The sequence below is a fragment of the Zonotrichia albicollis genome, chromosome 17, assembly GCF_047830755.1.
Source record: "Zonotrichia albicollis isolate bZonAlb1 chromosome 17, bZonAlb1.hap1, whole genome shotgun sequence".
NCBI classification, from domain to species: domain Eukaryota; kingdom Metazoa; phylum Chordata; class Aves; order Passeriformes; family Passerellidae; genus Zonotrichia; species Zonotrichia albicollis.
The window spans coordinates 15,014,082-15,034,091 of record NC_133835.1 but is presented as its reverse complement, the minus strand read 5'-3'; the positions used below and the strand labels follow the sequence as shown (position 1 = coordinate 15,034,091).

Here is a 20,010-nt window from a genome sequence, read left to right as displayed (position 1 = left end):
CTCACTGCAGTCTGTGTCATTAGCATGGGGAGCATCCAGCAGTCCTTTGAAGGCCTGGCTTGTCAAGTTTTGCAGTCTTTTTCATGTGCTGGAGTGCAGAGTGTGAATCTGTCCTGCATTAGGATGTCTGTGAGCATTTATCTTGATTATGTGATGTCCCTGTTTAACACTGACATTTGTTTTTATAAACTCTCAGTTGCTTTCAGATGAGAAGATGTCCTGTACAGCTGGGCATGAAAGCTCTCTGTGCCTGCAGTGACAGTTAAAACATCCTCTAATAACACAGGATTGGTTCTGTCAGTGTCTTGAAGCATTGCTTTGCAGCTTGGAGAAATAAAAATACTGAATACATTTTAGCTTGTAAGGTCTGGCTGGTTTGGGGTGGTGTTTGACCCCAAACTGTGTTTGGGCCATGGACTGGGAGCTGAGCAGCTCAGAATGCTCTAAGGTTTAATATTAACCTAGCTTACTTAGATTGCTTTCCTAAACACAAATTAGACAGTCATGTGGAAAAGCAGGAGTATCCTAATTCTGCTTTATCTAACATCTGTTTTCAGCAGTACTGTTTGTTCTCAGCAGGTTTTTGTGTGCATTGCAGTAGCTTGGCAACCTGTAGGTTGCACCATTCAGTGAATTCAGTATGGTTTTAATCATCACTACGATTTTCATTTCCAGATTTGAATATTCTAAGTACAGTGGAGTGGGCATCTGTAATTATAACTGCAACCCCATGTGAAACAGATCCCAGCTGAAAGAAGCTGTTCATGCAAATTTGTAATCCAGCAAGTTCCTTCAATTGCTGTCCTAAAGCCTTTCTTAAGAAAAGGTACTTAAAACTTCTTTCTGGAAATGGTAGTTCAGCAGTGCAGCTACTTTGGGTTCCCAAAGAGGGGTTTGGGCCGTGTGCTGAGAGCCAAAGCTGCTGGAAGCCTCTGCTGTAGGAGCAGAGCTCAGTCTGACCTTTCCCTGCGTGCAGAGGCATGAACCTGCATTGTGCAATCCTGGTAATTGTACATTCTCTTTAAACTCTTGGAATCTTGTTAGGTTGGAAATGATAAAAAGCTTTTAGTAACAGTGTAATGAGCATGCTTTGGCACAATTAATCCCTAGTTCCATTGCCTGTCTATTTACTAATGGCCAACATGGTGAAACATTCTTGTGCCATAGATTAGAACTTGCTGGAATTTGGTCTTATACCCTTAATTGTAGGGAACAGATAGAACGCAGACCCACTTACATCGTGGATCTGGTGCCTGTGTAACATATGCTTAATAATTTTGAATGCATGGGGTTCCTTGATACTAAATAAATTCAGTTTTCCCCCTCATACATCTGACTTAACGTCTGCCTCTCAAGAGTAGAGCAATGCATGGTACGAACAACTTCAAGGAAATGAAGTTTGCCATTGAAGAAGATGTAGATAATGATATTTTTTTTTAATAGGTAAGGCAGAGTTCACAATTTCCTATATAACAATTCCTCCACTCTCTTTCTGGTGTGTTTTAGTACTTCCTCTGCATACGACCTTATATCTTGGAGAATTTTTATGGAATTAGTAGCAAGTTGGAAATATGGCTGTTGCTTGTCCCACAGCATTCTAAATAGAAAAACAACACTGACATGCTCTGAACATGTGCCCCACTGTAGTAATGCTGTGACTGTTTCATTAACCTGTGCATATACATTAGAAAATCCAGTTTAGCTTTTAGATTCACATTGCAGTACCCAGTGTGAATGAAATTATTTATGCAGAGGGAAGAGAAATGTGCTTCATATTCTGACTTTGCTTTGTGTTTCAAAATAATGAACAGTTTACTTGTGTTGGGACCTTTCTTTCTCATCTGAAGCAGCTGGGAACTGCACCTTGTCTTGCCTTTCAAGGCAGGCTCTTCTGAATGCTCCAGGTGGAGGCGAGTTGGCCTTTACCTTATCAAATGAGAATATTTGCCTTTATGAATGAAACACTTCAGAAACAGTAGTGGGAAGTCTCTCAAGTCTGGATATTCTGTAGCATCTGGTGTGGTAGCAGCATTGTGCTGTGAAGGCTAATTTAGTAGGTTTTGGAGAGGGAAAAAATCTTTGGGGCTCTTACAATATGCAAACTAATTAGAGGTTACAGTGAACACAGCTGTTTCTGGCCAAGCTGACTAAGCTAGGAATTCAAATTACTATTTTTAGCCATCTTACAAGGTCTCTACTTTTCAATGATACCCACGTTATTACTTCTAAAAATTATATTGTTGTGTGTTTATCACCCTGACAGTAAGCATTTTTAGTGAAACCAGCCCCTTACTTTTTAAATCAAACAAAGTGTTTGCAGTCCTGTGAGATATTGTGAAGATAGCTTCAAAATCACATTCTGAACTAGTTTCTTTTTTCTAATAAGCTTTGTTTGGAACTTTCTGCAAAGATTACTGGATAAGAAAAAGCATTCCTCAAAATCTGAGTGTACTGAATAGACCTACTTCATGCATAAATTTGTTCCTTTAAAAAAAATCAGTCTAATTTTAACATAGCATATGGCAAGCTGGTGTCTAAAACTGCTTCAACTGGCTGTTCTTTCTAAACGCATATATAACTCATTTAACTCCAGATAAGTATTAAAGAAAAACCATTGTAATTCCTGTTGGCTTCTGTGAACACCTATAGCTGCTTACTCTATTCTATAAATTACAATAGATAAAATCTGAGTTTGGTTTTAGTCAGTGTTAGGGGTAGAAAATGAGGCTTACAAATTTACTCTGTTTTCACAAAATCCTGTTTCCATGATGGTAAGAGACTCTCAAACCAAGAAAATAAATATGAGGCAAACTCCAGAAGTTCTGATTCCTAGGTAGGAATCCTTTTGTTTCTGGCTTTGTGTCATCATGGAAAATACAGAAATACGCCACTGAGAGTAAATCTAGAAGTGCTTTTGTATTTACAAGGAGTTTCTCACCAGGAATACAAGAGGAATGCAGGATTCCCTGAATGGTGCTCCCTTCCAGGGCCAGTTCTTTTTTCCACAGTGCTCGTGATGGGGTGGGGGAGCTCATCTAAAGCTTTCTTGCCCTGCCTCCAGGAACCAGGGAAGAAAAAGAGCCTCCAGAGAGCCCAAACCAATAGCCCAGAGCAATGGCCTCCCTGCTGAAAGGAGAGCTCCGGAGCTGGCCCAGCACAGCCAGGGCTGCGCTCCTGAAATGGAAGTGGGACACTGAGTGAGAAGCTGGGGAGTTGGGGCGTCCCAGCTGGGAGAGCAGGAGCAGCGTCCCTGGGAGCAGCCAGGAGGGGTTGCCTGTCCTTGCCGGGGCTGCCTGGGGCACCACTCCTCAGCGAGGACACCGGGGCTGTTGGGAGAGCGTGTGGAGATAAAATCCCTGCTCTAGAATGAGGTCTCATTCTCACTGAAACCCTGCGATGTTTTAGCAGTCCAAGAAGGCAGAGATGTTTATTTTGGAATGTAATGACAGCAACAAACTTGACATTAGGGTATTCAAAGGACAATAGCAGTGATGTGAAAAAACGTGTGGTATTTTGCTTTGTAAACTCTAGAAGTATGTTTTTGTAGCTCTGAGTCTCTGATGAGCAAAGGATTATGTGTGTGCACGTTCTCACAACCAGCCCATGTTTTCCCTTTGCAGCAAATGCTGATGGTGTGTTACCAGCATAACAAAAAGGAATTTATGATAAGTCTTGGAGTGTAACAAAGTCTCCTGCTTCCCCTATTACTCACTGCCTTGCCTGTGGTTTTGGGAGGTGTTGTAAGGTGCCAAGTCAAGCTGTTGAATTTGTAAAGAGCTTGATAAGTAAATATGGGAAGTGTGGAGCTCTCTGACAACTCAGATTTTTTGTTTTGAGGCACGTGTGGTTCTGTAAGGCCTCTCTGACACTGAAGAAGGTTTTGCTCTGACTTTGTCTCTATGTAGACATCTCTGATTCCACCTAGTTTGTAATACTTATTTTGAGCACTCACCAGAATTTCTGAGCCCAGATTATTTCCTGCTTTCAAGCAGTAATGTAAACTTCTTTGGTCTTCATCACTGGTAACCCCTTTAATGTAGTCAGTGGCACCTTTGAGGAGAGGTGTCTGATTTCTTCTGTTGGAGCCCCCTCACCTCTCTGCGACAGAAATAGTGCTGCAGAATGGGCTGAGAAACATTGTCCTCAATGTTTGCTAAATCCAGGGTTAGAAATCCTTGTGACCTTATTCAGGGAATCACATGCCTTCCAGGGAATTGTCCTGGTGCTAAAGTATGGGTATAAAACCAAACTGAAAAAAAACCCCAACATCACCACTAGGAGACCATTTAAAAACCTTCTCTTTTTCTGACTTGTTAGGATTGTCTTGAGGATTAGAACTGCAGAATGTCCCAAAGCTTGACAAATAATTTATCTCTGCTGGATAAGCAAAAATGATGGATTTAGGAGAGACAGTGACTGTAGTAGCTGGAAGTTTTAGGCACACCACGGGTGCTGCTCAGGCCTTGTGTGTTTGTAGGTGCTGTACCTGTCCCTGAGGGAGTCACATCCTTGCTCCTGACTACACTCCCTGGTGCTTCGTGGCTGCTCCCTAATTAGTTTCAATTAGGGACGAAAGGGAAAGCTGGTGAGTTGGTGAGGCTGTGTTCCCAGGAAGCCGTGGCTGGTGTTGGGAGTGCTTTGGAAACGCTGGTGTTCTCCTCAGCTGTGTCCCAGCACAGGCAGCCGGGCTCAGCCGTGGGCTCTGTGTGGCAGCGCGGGCAGGGAGCAGGATGGTGTGGCAGTGTCTGTGCTGGCACCTCGGCTGTGTTCTGCTGCCATGGCTCCTTTCATAGCTCAGCACGAAGGTGGCTGGAGGCTTGTATGGGCTGTGTTGTGGCAATGGTGCTGGGGCTGCCCCTGCAGCACGGCCCCGCTGGAATGCTGCTCTCACTCTGCCTGAGTTTGGTTTTCTCTGTACCTTCTGCTCATGCTGTGCTAGGCTAGTAGCTCCCTCATATATGGTACCTTATATTGAAAATTATCTCAGCAAGGTTAAAGTCACTTGGGAATGGCAAATTGCCCTTTTTTATTTGATAGTTCTGGTATTTTAGCAAATTCTGCATGTCACAGATGAGCAGATTTCACTACTGGACTTGTCTCGTTATCTGTTATTGTGACAAGTATTTTTAAGATACCAGTTGGTAACCTAGACGTGTTAAAGTCATGTAATCACCAAAAGGATTAAAAATAATGCTGTGGTAGTTCTGTATCTATGTGAGTTTAAACTGCTGATGAGACAACTACACAAATGTTGCCATTTCTTTTTTGAAAAATAAATCGAACATTGGCAATCTTATTTTGTTTCTTTAAAATATTTGTCCTGAGTGAAATGACTGCGGTGTTTGTTAAGCAGCTAAAGTGCTGTTTGTTTGGCTTTTAGTCAACACACTTTCCAGGAAAAGGTGAAAGGACACAAACACCACAGACCAGTTTCGGTTGTAGCTCAGTGCATGTGAAGTGCACATCTTAATCTAAAGTGAAGGCTTTTTTTAAACACCTTCATTGAGGCTTAGTAAGAAGAGTGGAACCCCTAGGGCTGGTTGCTTTCAAACTCACTTGTGATATTACTCATGGAGTGCACGGAGCTTGTTCTGAGTGTGTGCTCCTGCTCCTTGCAGTGGGGCTGGCACAGGTCATTAGATGAGTGTGTTAATGATCTTTCCAACTGATTTAGGGGCCGTCAGCTGTGGCAGCAGGTCCAGTCCTAAGCAATGTCCTGGAATCTCTTCAGGCAGAAGGTGATAATGTCCTTCTCTGCTGGGACAGTACCTGGTTCTGCAGAGGCCTTTCAGGTTCCTCCTCAGCTGCAGGTAACACCAGATATTCTGCAAATTTGTATTCTTTCAGTGGGCAGCGTGCAGCATGCCCAACTGAATAGAAGAGCAGGATATGTTCAGAGCCAGGAGTCTTGGAGCAGATGCATACACTGGCATCAAAAATGGGAGAAAAGGAAAAAGAATCTGTAAAGATCTGTTCAGCTTTTAACTGGTAAGACCTTGAATGTTTTACCTGGTGAGGAAGCAAGACTTACATTTGATTATCTTATTTACTTATTAATCAAATTAGTTCATTTATCTCTTAAGATTACATGGTGGTAATGGATTACACAAGATTTGGGGAATGGTGGTAATGGATGATGCAAGATTTGGGGGAGATAGTACAGTCTTGTTTTCTTAACATTAACTGAGGTTATCAGCACAGTATCTCTGAAAGAGAGTAGAGGGCTCTGAGTGAGTATGGGTAAAAATTCCGTGGTACATCCTTCCATGGTTCATATTTCATGAAGCCAGAGATCCCCTTGAGAAACTGTAAGCTGTCTGCAGTGGGGGCATTTCTTGTCCTTTTGTTTCCAGCTTTAAACATGCCATTTGCAGCTTGTCTGAGTTCTAGGAAATGCCTTGGTTATGCAGCACATGGAAAGGTGTGAGAAGTGTTTTTTATCCTTAGTTCTAGCATTTGCAGCGTTCATGTCTTTTTTTTTTTCTCCTTTGAAACCTCCAAAGCCTTGGGTTTTGTTTGTGTTTTTTTGGTGGTAGCTCTGTAAAAGCTATAATGCTCTTAGATGGCTTGGGAGATGTCAGAATGAAAATATTAGGTATCTAGGAAAGCAGGACTGTTTATAACCACAGTTGTCAGTCTGTGAAGCCTGGAATGCCCTATGGGCCAGCAATGATACATTTTTAAACTCACACAAAACCATACTGCAAACAAATTAAGGTCTGGATTTGCTAGGCAGACTAAATTCCTTTAGGAGTTATGTGGATATCTGGTCTGTGGGATGCACCAGTCTATTTGAGATGAGGTTAAACCAGAACTCTTTCTGTAGAGACCCCTAATGTTTGGGCAAATGAAGATGTGGATCTCATTGCAGTGGTTACTTTTCTTACAGAAGAAGAGCAACTGAGTTAGAACATCTTGACACTTTAATGAGAGTGTGGTTTATTTCCTGGCACTGACTTTGTTTGATGGTACAGATAGCAAAGCTTTGCTTTTGCACAGCAGCTGTCAAGAAAAAGCCATTTCACATTCTCAAACGTCTCTATCCTTCCAGTAATGTCCAAGATGCACTTCTGGAGCAGATTGAATATCTGGGAGGAAAAATAGAGATGGATGTGGAGAAGAAGAGGGGAACTTGAGTTGTTTTCTTACGCTGACACTCCATTCAGTTGTTTCCTGTTTTGGCAGTGAGTACATGGCTACAAAACAGCAGAAGTAGAATGTTCCTGCCAGCAGCTCTGAACTTCTTCTGTTATGGGTCATAAATTTCAAGGACAAACTATATTTTGAACTTACTGAAATTTGAGAAGTCTCATGTAATTCTTTAACCTGATACTAGAGTTTAGCTCTTTGATTTCCCTGTGTGTGTTGCAACGCTCATAAGAACCAGAACTGAAAAATCAGTTTTTACCCATTGCAGATGACACTGAGGCAATCTGAGAATCGGAGCAGCTGGGCTGTGTGGTGTTGCTGTGGTTTATTGGCAGCAGTGCCCTCCTTCTGGGAACGTGCAAGAAAAATGCACTGGTGAAGCGTGGAAGTGGCACAAATCCGTGGCTTTGTCCCTTCTGGAGGCGCTGCCAGGCCCTGAGAGGCACTCAGGTGTTAGAGTGAGCACCCACAGCGTGCAGTTATCTCCCTGTGAAGTGGCTGCAGCGAGGGACTGCAGGGTTTGCTGTCAGGAGCCTCTCCAGCGAGGCGTCTTGGAGCTGGTCAGTGCAGAGAGACAGTCTGGAATACCTGCTAGCTGTGATAAATACGGCCCTGGGAAAAATGAGCCCACTTTGCCACGTGTTGATGTGATTTAATGTGGCAGCCACGGCCAGTTTACATTCTGCTGGGGTTATTTCCGTGCTGCCAGCAGCTGACTGGTGTCACAAACCCTCTGATGGTCACGGCTGGCTCGTGGTGCCCGGGCAGTGCTGAACTAGCAGGGGGCTTTCTAGGAAACCGTGTTGCAAGTGTGGGATTTCTTATTTATTTATTTATTCTGACCTCCTGTAAAAGTGGTGTTGAACTTTAAACAAGCCTGTCCTTTCCTCTCTGTGCTGCTCAACCTCAGGAAGAAGCTTCACATAGCAGGCAATTGGTTTCTTTTTATTTTTGAGGGAGATTAGTAAGCAAATCAACACTACCATATCTTAGTTGAAAGCAAAATTAGCAGACCAGATAAAATGTTTTTAAAGGGTATTAAAATCCACATTTATTTCACTTGGCTGGCTAAAGTTCTGCAGCTGCTTGTTAAGATTTATGTTGTGTGATGCAGCTGTCTGTTCCTTTATCTGATCTTTAGATGACCTTCCTCGTATCTACGAGTTACATCCTCATTTCTTGTTCTTGCCCAAATACCCTGATGTAAAGCTTAATATAGGATAAGAAATCAAATCTTCCTTGTCAAGGTGGGCTACCTGAGCAGTTGTGTGTGCTTTATATCTTCATGAAGTTCTTTTGTTGGGGAGTGAGTTCAGGGTCTCGGGTTGCCCTCTCCCATGCTGAATCTGAAGACCTTTTCCCATTTGTGTAAAGTAGGTGTTTGTTGTGAATCTCTTGGTGCTTGCTGGTTTTCTTGTGCTCTTCTCTCCAGCTCTTTGCAACCTCATTGGATTTGTAGGGGTATTTCCATTCTGAAACCAGCCTGACATCATGGGGAAAGAGCACCTTCCACTTTATTGTAACTTTTACTCTTCCACCTTTTCCAGCAGTATCATGTCATCATTTTCTTCAGTGGCAGCTTCAAGAGGAAACCTGTATTTTAGCTAAGATTACTTTTTTATGTAAGTCTTTATATATAATTTTCGTGAAGTGCTGTCCTTAGTGTGAGTGCCTCAGTAGATGGATTAGGAGCAATTCCGTAGCCCCTGATAAGATCTTGGCATTTGCTGCTTCCCGTAGGAGCACAACTGCTAAAATGACAGTAAATTGTTATCTCTGAATGCGATCTGCTCCAGGCTTTATGGTGCAATTAGATAGTGTGATCAAATTGAGCCCTGCTGCAAGGCTTCCTGGGAGTGGGTCTGGTGAAGCTGAAGACGTTGAGACTGCACCTTTAGTGTTGCTCTAAACACTGATACACAAATCTGCACAGTGTGCTTGAATGGCTGATGGCATGGCCACTCTCCCTGTGGTCTTACAGAATATCTACTTGGGGATTTTGAGGTGCATCTTCTCTTTCTGAATCTCCTGCTGGCATCTGAGCAGGATGGGGAAAGTGAAGCCCAATGTGCTGCAGTGCTCAGGGCTCAGGAAGTTCCCGTTTGAAGAACAGGGCTCCAGCAGACTTCCTCTTTCCACCCCAAAATATTGGGGGGACAGGGCTTAAAACCAGGAGATGAGTGCCATGAGGTGACTCATGCTCCAAAGCCAAAGCATTTGACTTGGGAAAACTGACTTCAGTTCTAGCCCTTCCTCTTTAAAGTTTTATATTGCACGACCTTTTAAATGAAATGTCAAGCTTCCTTTTCGACAGACAGGATCTCTGCAGTGTGACTGGGTGTGATTCAAGAAGGTGTTTTGTAACTGCATGAATCCCTGCCTTCATCCACTACCTCCAGTTCTCGTGACATCTTGTGGCCTCAAGTTCCTCAGAGCACAATAATTCCCTGCTGTGAATGAGTCTGATTTCTCCAGCGTGGGGACCTCGTGGTACTGTTTGGGCATGTTCTGAGCCTACCCTGCCAGCAGCGTGGTGGTGTCAGTGGTGATGTGGCTCCAGCAGTGTCACAAGGCCCCTGACGTGGCCACACAGCTCCTGTGGGCACTGGGCTGTTTCTCTGTTGAAGGCAATTGCATTTCCACTACAGCCAGCTTCATATCCTGGAAGTGACCTTGGATGATAAATTTTCCTTGGTCACTTTAGATGTTCTAGCAACTTCCATATCCAAAAAAGCCCCCAACCAAAACTCCAAACCACTTTCCCCCCACTGCTGAGGAGAGTGTGCCCTGTGTGATGTGCAGGCATGCCTGCTCTCCAGGATTTTCCATTTTCCCGTGTTCCTCACGCTCAGCAGTGCAGTGCTGGCTGCTGGCTGGCTTTCCACACCAGGCAGAGCTTGCCTGTTGCCATGCTTCCATCCCTCTTTTGTTGCCATCCCACCCCCAGCCCGTGGTTTTTCCTGTTTCTTGAAACATGCTCCAGAAATACACGGCTGGTTTTAAATAGTCTGTGACTTGTTTCTTTCCATTTTCTCTGTGCCTGTGAGAGTTCAGCATCTCTAGAACTCCTTTTTTCTCCAAGTACCTTCAGGCACTGTGGCATCTTGAAAAAGATGATATTTGCTGGTGAGGTAATAGCCAGCTCTCTATTCCCTGCACAATTAATTGCCACTTTCAGTTCCTGATGTTGGTATTGGAATCTGTGGAACTCCTGGGGACTGGCAGTAGTTTGTGTGTGCACATGCATGTGGATGCTTCAGTGCAGAATCTTTGTATTAGAGTTCCTTTGTATAATGCCAATTTGTAAAGAAGCATTTGATTTACTTAGTTTTAGGAGAAGGGACAGGTTTTTTTTCAAGTCTGTTAATGCTGTGAAATGAAACTGTGTATTAGTGCTGCTGCTAAAATAGCCCAGTATTTACAGGAAAACTCCTTAGGGATCTTGGTTTGGTTTGCATTTTGATGCTTTTATAATATGAATCCTGTGGGGGGAAGTTGTGTTGGTGTTGGGGATTTTCAACACACATTTGGGAAATGTGGTTAGTGATCTAGAAAACCATTTTTCCTAGTTCCCTGTTTTTTTTCTCTTGTTAATCCTGTACAATCAGTATGGAAGAATAAATCCCTGTAAAGCACAAAGTCACTAACCTAGTGTCAGAGACAAATTTGTGAAAACACCCATTTTAGCTGCCTCGTGTTTGAGATATTAGACTGTGGCAGTCCAGATCATATTCTCCAGACTGCATTCTTCATAAGCAGAAATACTGGCAGCCATGTGTTCAGTTATAAAAAGCTGGCAGCTGATGTCAGCCCTTATTTCAGGTTTGGAATACTGTGCTAATTTTGGGCAGGTTTATGTAAATCAGAACTCTTCTCCTGACATATAGCATTCAGGGTAAATTGGTACATACCTGAGTAATGCAGCACAAGAGATAAACAGGTAATGTGCTGCAGTAGATGGCCCACTTGAAAAAGTCTTGATTCTTTGTATGCAGAACTGTGCTTACACAGTATTTATTTACAATGTGAAATTCTGTTTCAGCAAATTGGGACTAATGTCCAAGGACAGCAGAATTCTTTTTATTTTAACTTCTGAGATGGTCTCAGATAGCTGAGCTATTATATGCACCTGGAAAAGCCCATCTGAGAGAGCCCTGGTGATCTGTTTGAGGCGCTGCATCTGCTTTAGCTGAGCACAGCTGACTTTGCCCCTGCAGCTCTGTGACCTGGTGCTGATAACTCAGGATGTTGGTGAAAGGGGTCTTAGACAAATCACTCTGTGTGTGTGTGATGCCAAGGGGGGCAGGCAAGTTCTTTTCTATCACAGTGAATGTTTTCACTGTGCTGAGTCAGAAGCAGCGTTGATATTTCCACTGATGCTGCAAAGAAGGGGTTAAAGCAGTTTATGTGGAAGTGCTTTGGGGCAGAGACCCTGCTCCTTCAGGAGCTGAAAGGCATCATGTCTGGTGAATGTTGTGCTGCTTTATTATGCAAACTATTTATTATTTATTTTAATAAATAATGTTAGTGTTGCATTCTGAGAAATTTAAACTCGATTCTTAATTGGAGGCCCAAAGTGCTTTCTGTCCAGAATTCCCTCACATGAAGATGTGAAGTCAGATGGGTATTGGCCTTAAAATAGCCAATGGTATGAAATTAGATGGATTCATACGTAACAGGGTTTGCTTGTTTTTTTTTTTTTGTTGCAGGACATCAAGCATGAAGCCAGTGATTTTCCATGTAAAGTGGCCAAACATCCCAGAAACAAGAATAGAAATAGGTACAGAGATGTCAGCCCCTGTAAGTACACTTTCTTTTCCATTGTTTGTAAGACTGTTGGCTTCTAATGACTTCCCACAGCTGAATGCTCATTGTAAGGACAAGATTCTGTTAGGTGGATAAGCACCCAGGACAACTCTTTGTTATTATATTTATTTATTTATTTATTTATGACTGGTGTCACAGGATGGTTTTATATCCACAGGGTTATACAAGGGCAGCACACAGCAGAGTCTGAATTTGTGGGCAGAAATCTGAAGAGGGGAACTTGCTTTGCCATTGAGAATGGTGGCTGAAGTAGCATTTCTGAGGTTGCAGGGGTGGTTCCTGTGCAGCTCCCGCCCAGCAGAGCTCCTGCCAGGCAGCACAGGTGGCACAGTGCCTCTCTGGAAGCAGGCTGGCACAGAACTCTGCCAGGGACAGAGCTGAGCTCCTTGGAGCAGAGCAGGAGCTCAGGGGATGGGCAGGTGCCCAGCTGTGCCAGGGCGGGTCCCAGCTGTGTCCCAGGGCAGATCCCCAGCTGTGTCCCAGGGCAGGTGCCCAGCTGCTGTGCCAGGGCGGGTGCCCAGCTGCTGTGCCAGGGCGAGTGCCCAGCTGTGTCCCAGGCCGGGTGCCCAGCTGTGTGCCAGGGCAGGTGCCCAGCTGTGTCCCAGGGCGGGTGCCCAGCTGCTGTGCCAGGGCAGGTGCCCAGCTGTGTGCCAGGCCAGGTGCCCAGCTGTGTGCCAGGGCAGGTGCTGCTCTGCGGCACAGAACTTCTGCCTTGGTGCTTAAAGCTCCTGAAGCCTTTGGGGCAGTTAAGCAGAACAGTAATGCTTTACTGTAATTGCTTTACTAGCAGTTCTAATGTTTGAGGTTGTGAGTAACAAATTCCTTCTTGCCTTTAGATAATCCTGTTCCCAGTCTGTTTGCTTTCTTGCAAAATGTGGGAACTCTTGTGTGTATTGAGTTTTTTTAATTGGTGGTTTGGTTTCTTTAGTCCCAAGTGGAGCAAGTTACTAACAAAAGAGCAAATAGTTTACATTTGCTGTATTTCTTGAATTTTGATCATTTTTTCTGTACATGAAAGGGTGGTCAGGTTGGGAACAGTAGCTAAATACCTATAAGAATAAAAGATCTCTGTCCTGTTTTCCCAATATATGTTTGGACAAACCTTTAACAACCTTGAACAAGCTGTATTTGAATGTTTAAGCTGGAAAGATAAGCAGTTGTGTAATTAGATTTATTTAAAACCAGCAACTTGCTAACTGAAGGGATAGGTCAGTGTGCTGTGGTTTGCAGATTGCAGTGGGGATGATTTCAGGTGCCTCACCTTGCAGAGTGCCCCTGGAGTGAGGTGGGAGCTGCTCCTGCTCTGAGGGGCTGTTCCAGTGGGCACTGCACACACAGCTCAGCGTGTGACCCCCCTGCTGATGAGGATGTGCCTGCACTGTTCCATACTCATTAACCTGTGCTTTCTAATTGTGCTGCAGTTGATCACAGTCGAATTAAGCTAAACCAAGGTGACAATGACTATATCAATGCTAGTTTGATAAAAATGGAAGAGGCCCAAAGGAGCTACATCCTTACCCAGGTAATTGCTGGCAGTGGATTATAAAAGTATTATGGTGGCTGGGGTTGTTTTTCATGGATTTTCTATTTGTTTTCTTTATTGTAAAGCTACTTAAGTGCATACAAACATCTGTGTGTGTATAAAAGTCACTGCTTTTCCCTGAATCTGTCAATTCCCCACCTACCTGTATAACAAATTAAAAGTACCCACATGCCCTGTTGTCTTATTCTGAGAGCCAGCAACTGTGCCAGGCTTCTTGTTTGTGCTAAATGTTCATTTCCCTGGAGACTGTCCTGATCTCTGATCTTGGCTCTTTTTTTACCCCTTCCTCCCACGCTTTAGATAAAGGTAGGCTGGGATTAATATTTTCAAGTGACAGCTCTTCCTTCCTGTTTCTAAAGAACAGAGATAAATCTTCTCAGGAAGAAATGGGCAGAGCAGTGTGCGATGTGAAAATGGTCCTTTGAGCACGGCTGCCATGCCCTGCCTCAGGATGGGGGTGGATCCCAGGGGTGAGCTCTGGGGGGAACAGTCAGAGGTGCTGTGACTGATCCTGGTTTCTGTCCTGATGCACATTTAATGGCTTTATTTACATCCAGTCAGTCTTCCTGAGGAGCTGCTGTTCTGTTTGAGCACAGGAGTGGATCAAACCCAAGCTTCAGAGTAGAAAATAGCAAAGGAACATAGCAGAAGTAGGAAGTTATAAGGAAATCTAGTTTGGGAATAGATAGTCTTTAAAAGGAGCCACTGTTTCATTCCATCCCAAGGCAAATCTGTGAAGATTGTGGAAAACCATATAATTTGTTACTGATTTTGCATCTTTTCAGTCTTTTGGATGTTTTAGTCAAGTAATTTTCAAGTATCATGAATAAGGATGAGGGATTATAGAGCAGTGTGACACAGATGTTATTTTTGCTTTCAGTCAGTGGGGTTTATTTCCCCATGACCTTTGTGTATCTTTCCTAAGAAAATGCAGCACTTTTCACTCCCAGTTCTGTTCTCACAATGAGACTGTGTCTCTCTTCCTCTTATGTATGGGGGGAAAAGATTAACCATGCTTTCATGGGTAAATTCATAGCATGAAACTTAAAGCCATCTCACTGCATTTTTTTACAGTTTTAAATGAGAAGTTGCTTGTTACTTTGAATCCATTGCCTTGTGCAGGGACTGTTACTGGGGAAGAATGCCCTGACATTTACAGAAAATAATGCTTATTTCTGGTGATTCTGTCTCTGCAGGGACCTTTGCCAAATACTTGTGGTCACTTTTGGGAGATGGTTTGGGAACAGAAAAGCCGTGGTGTTGTCATGTTGAACAGAGTGATGGAAAAGGGATCCGTAAGTACTCACCCAGTTCTAGCTGTGTGTTCAGCACATTTATGGTTTTCTGTAATAAAAAACCCAAGTAAAACCAACCCAAGGAATGGGATGGGATGGGATGACTGCAAGTAGTTTTGTCTAAGAAATTGTACCTGGAATTGAATACTTGGTGAACTGATCCTGCTGCAGTCAGAAAATCGCTGGGTTTGTAATTGTGGGGCTTAATTTCTTGTGAATTTGGCCAAAATAAAACACAAACACACCATGACTGCACACAAATGGAAGTCTCTGCTGCTCACCAGGGGCTCTGCAGTTGTTCTCGCTGTGCACAGACTGCACCTCTCGGGGCTCTGCAGTGTGAAAAGTGGCTTTGCAGTGGCGAGAGAAGCTCTGGGGCTCCAGGTCTCCATCACACACTGAGCCCGGAGGCACTCTGTCCCCTCCAGTGTCACTGTTGCACACAAGGAAGTATAATCACGTGCAAAGACGTTTTGGAGGAGGGCAGTGAGGGTGTTGGGTATCCACCAGTGATAACTGGGTGGTACATGCTTTTGCATCATCAGGAAAACATTCCCAATAATCAGGAAAATTCTTGGGCAATGAGCTGTGCTTTAATAAACTACAGTCTGGAATTTTCAGTGTTTTGCTGGGTTTTTTACTGCAAGTGAAATTTAATCTTCAAAAGAGATGCGGTAACCAAATTTTACAATAGTTTCTTCCTTTCAACCATTCCTGCTCCGTCTCTGCACTGCTCTAGTTCTGAACAAAACAAATTACTGTGATCCCTTAGGGCAGTGCTTACACTCCTCAGCAAACAGCAGTGGGAGACTTAGAGTGGAGCACGACAAAATATTGTTTGCAGACACATTGTGGAGAAATTAGACACTAAGGCAATTGCTATAACTTTTATAAATCCAGACAAAAAGTGCAGAGAATTATAGCTGCATTCTACACCCTGATAAACAAGAGGATGTATTTTCAAAATAAATTAGAATTAGTTTGAGCAAAAGCACTCTCAGTCTGCCTATGAAGAAAATGCTGCAGGGGTTTTCTGTTTATTGAAATGCTGTCTGAAATCACCTTAGTCTTGAGCCTGCTGTTGGTTTAGCGTCGTTCTACCACTTTTGGTTTGGCCCCATTGTTTGCCCTTTACCAAAGGAGGCCTGAGCCCCGTGCAGAGCCTGGGAGAGGGGAGGGTCGGGGGCGATCCTGATCCCAGGGCACAGGAGGGGCTCAGGGACAGCAGGATCCTGTGCCAATTCTCCCAGGCACAGGACCCCACATTTCAGTGTCAGGAGCTTGGGTGCAGACTTTCCTTTTCGTGCTGCTGATGAGTATTTTAGTCCCAGATTTTTCCTGCACACTTGAAAATGTGCTGCTTTCCCATTTGGTTGGCTCATTAAAGTCCCTGGCATGCAGCAGTCTCTGCAGAGCTCATCTCTCTGGGAAACCTTAATAAGAAAATTGCAATTCAGTCAGGAGTGGGTAATGACATTTATACGTCTCCTACTTGTTTTAGGTAAAGTGTGCACAGTACTGGCCACGGAAGGAAGAGAAAGAAATGTTTTTTGAAGATACAAACTTGAAACTAACCTTGATATCTGAAGATATCAAATCCTACTACACAGTACGACAGCTGGAATTGGAAAACCTGACCGTGAGTACCAGCTCTCATCCAGTCCTTGTTCTCCTTGGGGTGAGATTCACATCCTCACCAACAAGGGCTGGAAATTGATGGTCACGAATTGTCCTGGATTGATGATCCTGCATGAGATGTTGTGGAAATTGAACTCTTGGGTATTTATGAGACGTTCCTGGGGACCCTCCGGGCAGTTTCATGTGTCAGCCCTACCCAGAGTGACACAAGCTTTTGAACTGTACTGAAATAACTAAACTTGAAACAAGTAAATTCCCTTTGCTCCCAGTGGAGCCCTTCCCTACAAGAGACCATTACTTGTAATGAGTTTCTTGGCTGCGCAGTTATAAAAGCTCCCTCAGACTGGTGAAACTTTGGAATTCAGTCAGCTGTTCCCAGTCCTGATTGTACCCACCCCCTGTTTCTGCAGAGCCAGGAAACCCGAGAGATTCTGCACTTTCACTACACCACCTGGCCCGACTTCGGGGTGCCGGAGTCGCCGGCGTCGTTCCTGAATTTCCTGTTCAAGGTGCGGGAGTCGGGCTCGCTGAGCCCCGGGCACGGCCCCGTGGTGGTGCACTGCAGCGCGGGCATCGGCAGGTCGGGCACCTTCTGCCTGGTGGACACCTGCCTGCTGCTGGTAAGGCGCTCTGCAGGGCCTCTGCTCTGCTCTGCTATGCTCTGCTCTGCTCTCTGTGCTCTCTCTGCTCTGCTCTGCTCTGCTCTGCTCTGCTCTCTCTGCTCTGCTCTGCTCTGCTCTGCTCTCTCTGCTCTGCTCTCTCTGCTCTCTCTGCTCTCTCTGCTCTGCTCAGTTCTCTCTGCTCTGCTCTGCTCTGCTCTCTCTGCTCTGCTCTGCTCTCTCTGCTCTCTCTGCTCTGCTCTGCTCTCTCTGCTCTGCTCTGCTCTCTCTGCTCTCTCTGCTCTGCTCTGCTCTCTCTGCTCTCTCTGCTCTGCTCAGTTCTCTCTGCTCTCTCTGCTCTGCTCTCTCTGCTCTGCTCTGCTCTCTCTGCTCTCTCTGCTCTGTCTGCTCTGCTCTCTCTGCTCTGCTCAGTTCTCTCTGCTCTGCTCTGCTCTGCTCTGCTCTCTCTGCTCTGCTCTGCTCTGCTCTCTCTGCTCTGCTCTCTCTGCTCTGCTCTCTCTGCTCTGCTCTGCTCTCTCTGCTCTGCTCTCTCTGCTCTCTCTGCTCTGCTCTGCTCTGCTCTCTCTGCTCTGCTCTCTCTGCTCTGCTCTGCTCTGCTCTGCTCTCTCTGCTCTGCTCTCTCTGCTCTCTCTGCTCTGCTCTGCTCTCTCTGCTCTCTCTGCTCTGCTCTCTCTGCTCTCTCTGCTCTGCTCTGCTCTCTCTGCTCTGCTCTCTCTGCTCTGCTCTCTCTCCTCTGCTCTGCTCTCCTCTGTTCTGCTCTCTCTGCTCTCTCTGCTCTGCTCTCTCTGCTCTCTCTGCTCTGCTCTCTCTGCTCTGCTCTGCTCTCTCTGCTCTCTCTGCTCTGCTCTCTCTGCTCTGCTCTGCTCTGCTCTCTCTGCTCTGCTCTCTCTGCTCTGCTCTCTCTGCTCTCTCTGCTCTCTCTGCTCTCTCTGCTCTCTGCTCTCTCTGCTCTCTCTGCTCTGCTCTCTCTGCTCTCTCTGCTCTGCTGTCTCTGCTCTCTCTGCTCTCTGCTCTCTCTGCTCTCTCTGCTCTGCTCTCTCTGCTCTGCTCTCTCTGCTCTCTCTGCTCTCTGCTCTGCTCTCTCTGCTCTCTCTGCTCTGCTCTCTCTGCTCTCTCTGCTCTGCTCTCTCTGCTCTCTCTGCTCTCTCTGCTCTGCTCTCTGCTCTCTCTGCTCTGCTCTCTCTGCTCTCTCTGCTCTCTGCTCTCTCTGCTCTCTCTGCTCTGCTCTCTCTGCTCTCTCTGCTCTGCTCTCTCTGCTCTCTCTGCTCTCTCTGCTCTCTCTGCTCTCTCTGCCCTCTCTGCTCTGCTCTGCTCTCTCTGTTCTGCCCTCTCTGCTCGGCTCTGCTGCACAGAGCAGCCCAGGGGGGGCTGCAAAGGAGCTGGGGCTGGGGAGGGTTCCTGTCATCTGCCATTGCTTTACTCCACTGTTCCATGAGTGCATTCCAAGGCAGGTCTGGTTCCTGAGTGGCCATTCTGGGTCTGGGGAAGGGAGGTCTCCGGTTTTCAGAGTGATTCACAGAGATAGGCTTTGCCTTCAGGGAAAGCAGCATATTTGAGGCCCAGTGTTTTCCCCTCAGTGTTTTTGGAGACCCAGTAATGAGCTGCTGATAGCAGTTGTGTGTGAGTTTGTTCATTCTGTAGTGTGGAGGGTGGTATGAGGGCCCTACCACAGAATGAGTCACTGCAGTGAACCTCCTCAGAGCAGAAAACATGTTTCACATTTCTATCTGCAGATGGACAAACGGAAAGATCCTTCTTCCGTGGACGTCAAGCAGGTTCTCCTGGAGATGAGGAAGTACAGGATGGGGCTCATCCAGACTGCAGACCAGCTCCGCTTCTCCTACCTAGCTGTTATTGAAGGGGCAAAATTCATCATGGGAGATGCTTCAGTGCAAGTGAGTGCTCCTGGCAGCTCCAGAGAGCTGCAGCAAGTGGGTGGGAGGAACAGGATGGGAAGAAGCTTCAAATTTGGTGCTTGCTTCAGCTTCAGTACATGTTTATGGGGTTTTTATGTACAGTGCTTTACAATCTATCACGACTTACAGTGCTGTATTTTATTTATTTCCAAAAGTACCTGTTTTGTAGCAGGTGCCTCCTGTGCTTTCCTGCACAGTGACTGGGGTGGAGCTGCTGCATCAGCCTCCCCTGGAATTTCAGACAGTACAAGTTTTCTAATATGCCTGAAGTTTAAGTGCCATGATTAAATTCATCAGGGTTTTTTATGGTAAGCAGAGCTCTAGCAAAATAGATTTTATTTTGTGCTTAAGTTTTTTAGAAGCAGATTGGAATTTCTTGCTTTTATGGCCAATATGTTTTGTGTAGTCCATGTAGCTTGGGCTTGGAGTTCTTGTGTCTGGTTTTTCTTTCTTTTTTTGCAATGCAAATGAAGAGCCTTGTAAGAGTTAATTAAAAGGTAGAGTGTAAAGATTCTGCCATGGCAAAGTTTAAAGTTAGAGCAGCTTGGAAGAGAAAAGCTTACCAGGTTTGTCCTTCCCTGAAGGAGCAGTGGAAAGAGCTCTCCAACGAGGACCTGGAGCCACCCCCTGAGCACACCCCCCCACCTCCCAGGCCCCCGAAGAGAACCTCAGAGATGCACAACGGGAGGATGCACGAGCACCCCGAGCTCCTGGGCAAGCCCCAGGCAGGGGAGGAGGAGATCAGGAGCTCGCTCAGCAGCGTGGAGGAGGCAGCTGCAGACAGCAGGGCCCGCTCAGCTGCGGCCCCCAGCACAGACAGGTAAAGCACAAAGCACCCACTGCCCCTGACAGCTCTGCACACAGAGCCACAGGCAGGGAGTGACAGAGGGGAGGAGATGCTCACTTCCACCCTGAGATGCACTTTGGGGGTTAGGGCTGAGCGAGCAGCCACATTCTGTCCCTTCCTGGCTTTCTGGGCAGGTGCTTGAGGTTAGAACTTTGGTGTTCCCTTGACCCGGCTG

The 20,010-nt window shown here is 45.5% G+C and overlaps 1 protein-coding gene across 1 annotated transcript in view; it reads left to right on the top strand.

Annotated features, from left to right (window-relative positions):
* PTPN1 (protein tyrosine phosphatase non-receptor type 1) overlaps nucleotides 1–20,010 on the top strand; it is a 32,771-nt gene that overhangs the window by 9,355 nt on the left and 3,406 nt on the right. The window contains exons 2-8 of the mRNA XM_074553383.1: nucleotides 11,859–11,949; nucleotides 13,398–13,498; nucleotides 14,716–14,814; nucleotides 16,316–16,453; nucleotides 16,863–17,072; nucleotides 18,806–18,967; nucleotides 19,573–19,808. Coding sequence (XP_074409484.1) covers nucleotides 11,859–11,949; nucleotides 13,398–13,498; nucleotides 14,716–14,814; nucleotides 16,316–16,453; nucleotides 16,863–17,072; nucleotides 18,806–18,967; nucleotides 19,573–19,808 — 1,037 coding nt within the window. The remainder of the gene's footprint in view (nucleotides 1–11,858; nucleotides 11,950–13,397; nucleotides 13,499–14,715; nucleotides 14,815–16,315; nucleotides 16,454–16,862; nucleotides 17,073–18,805; nucleotides 18,968–19,572; nucleotides 19,809–20,010) is intronic.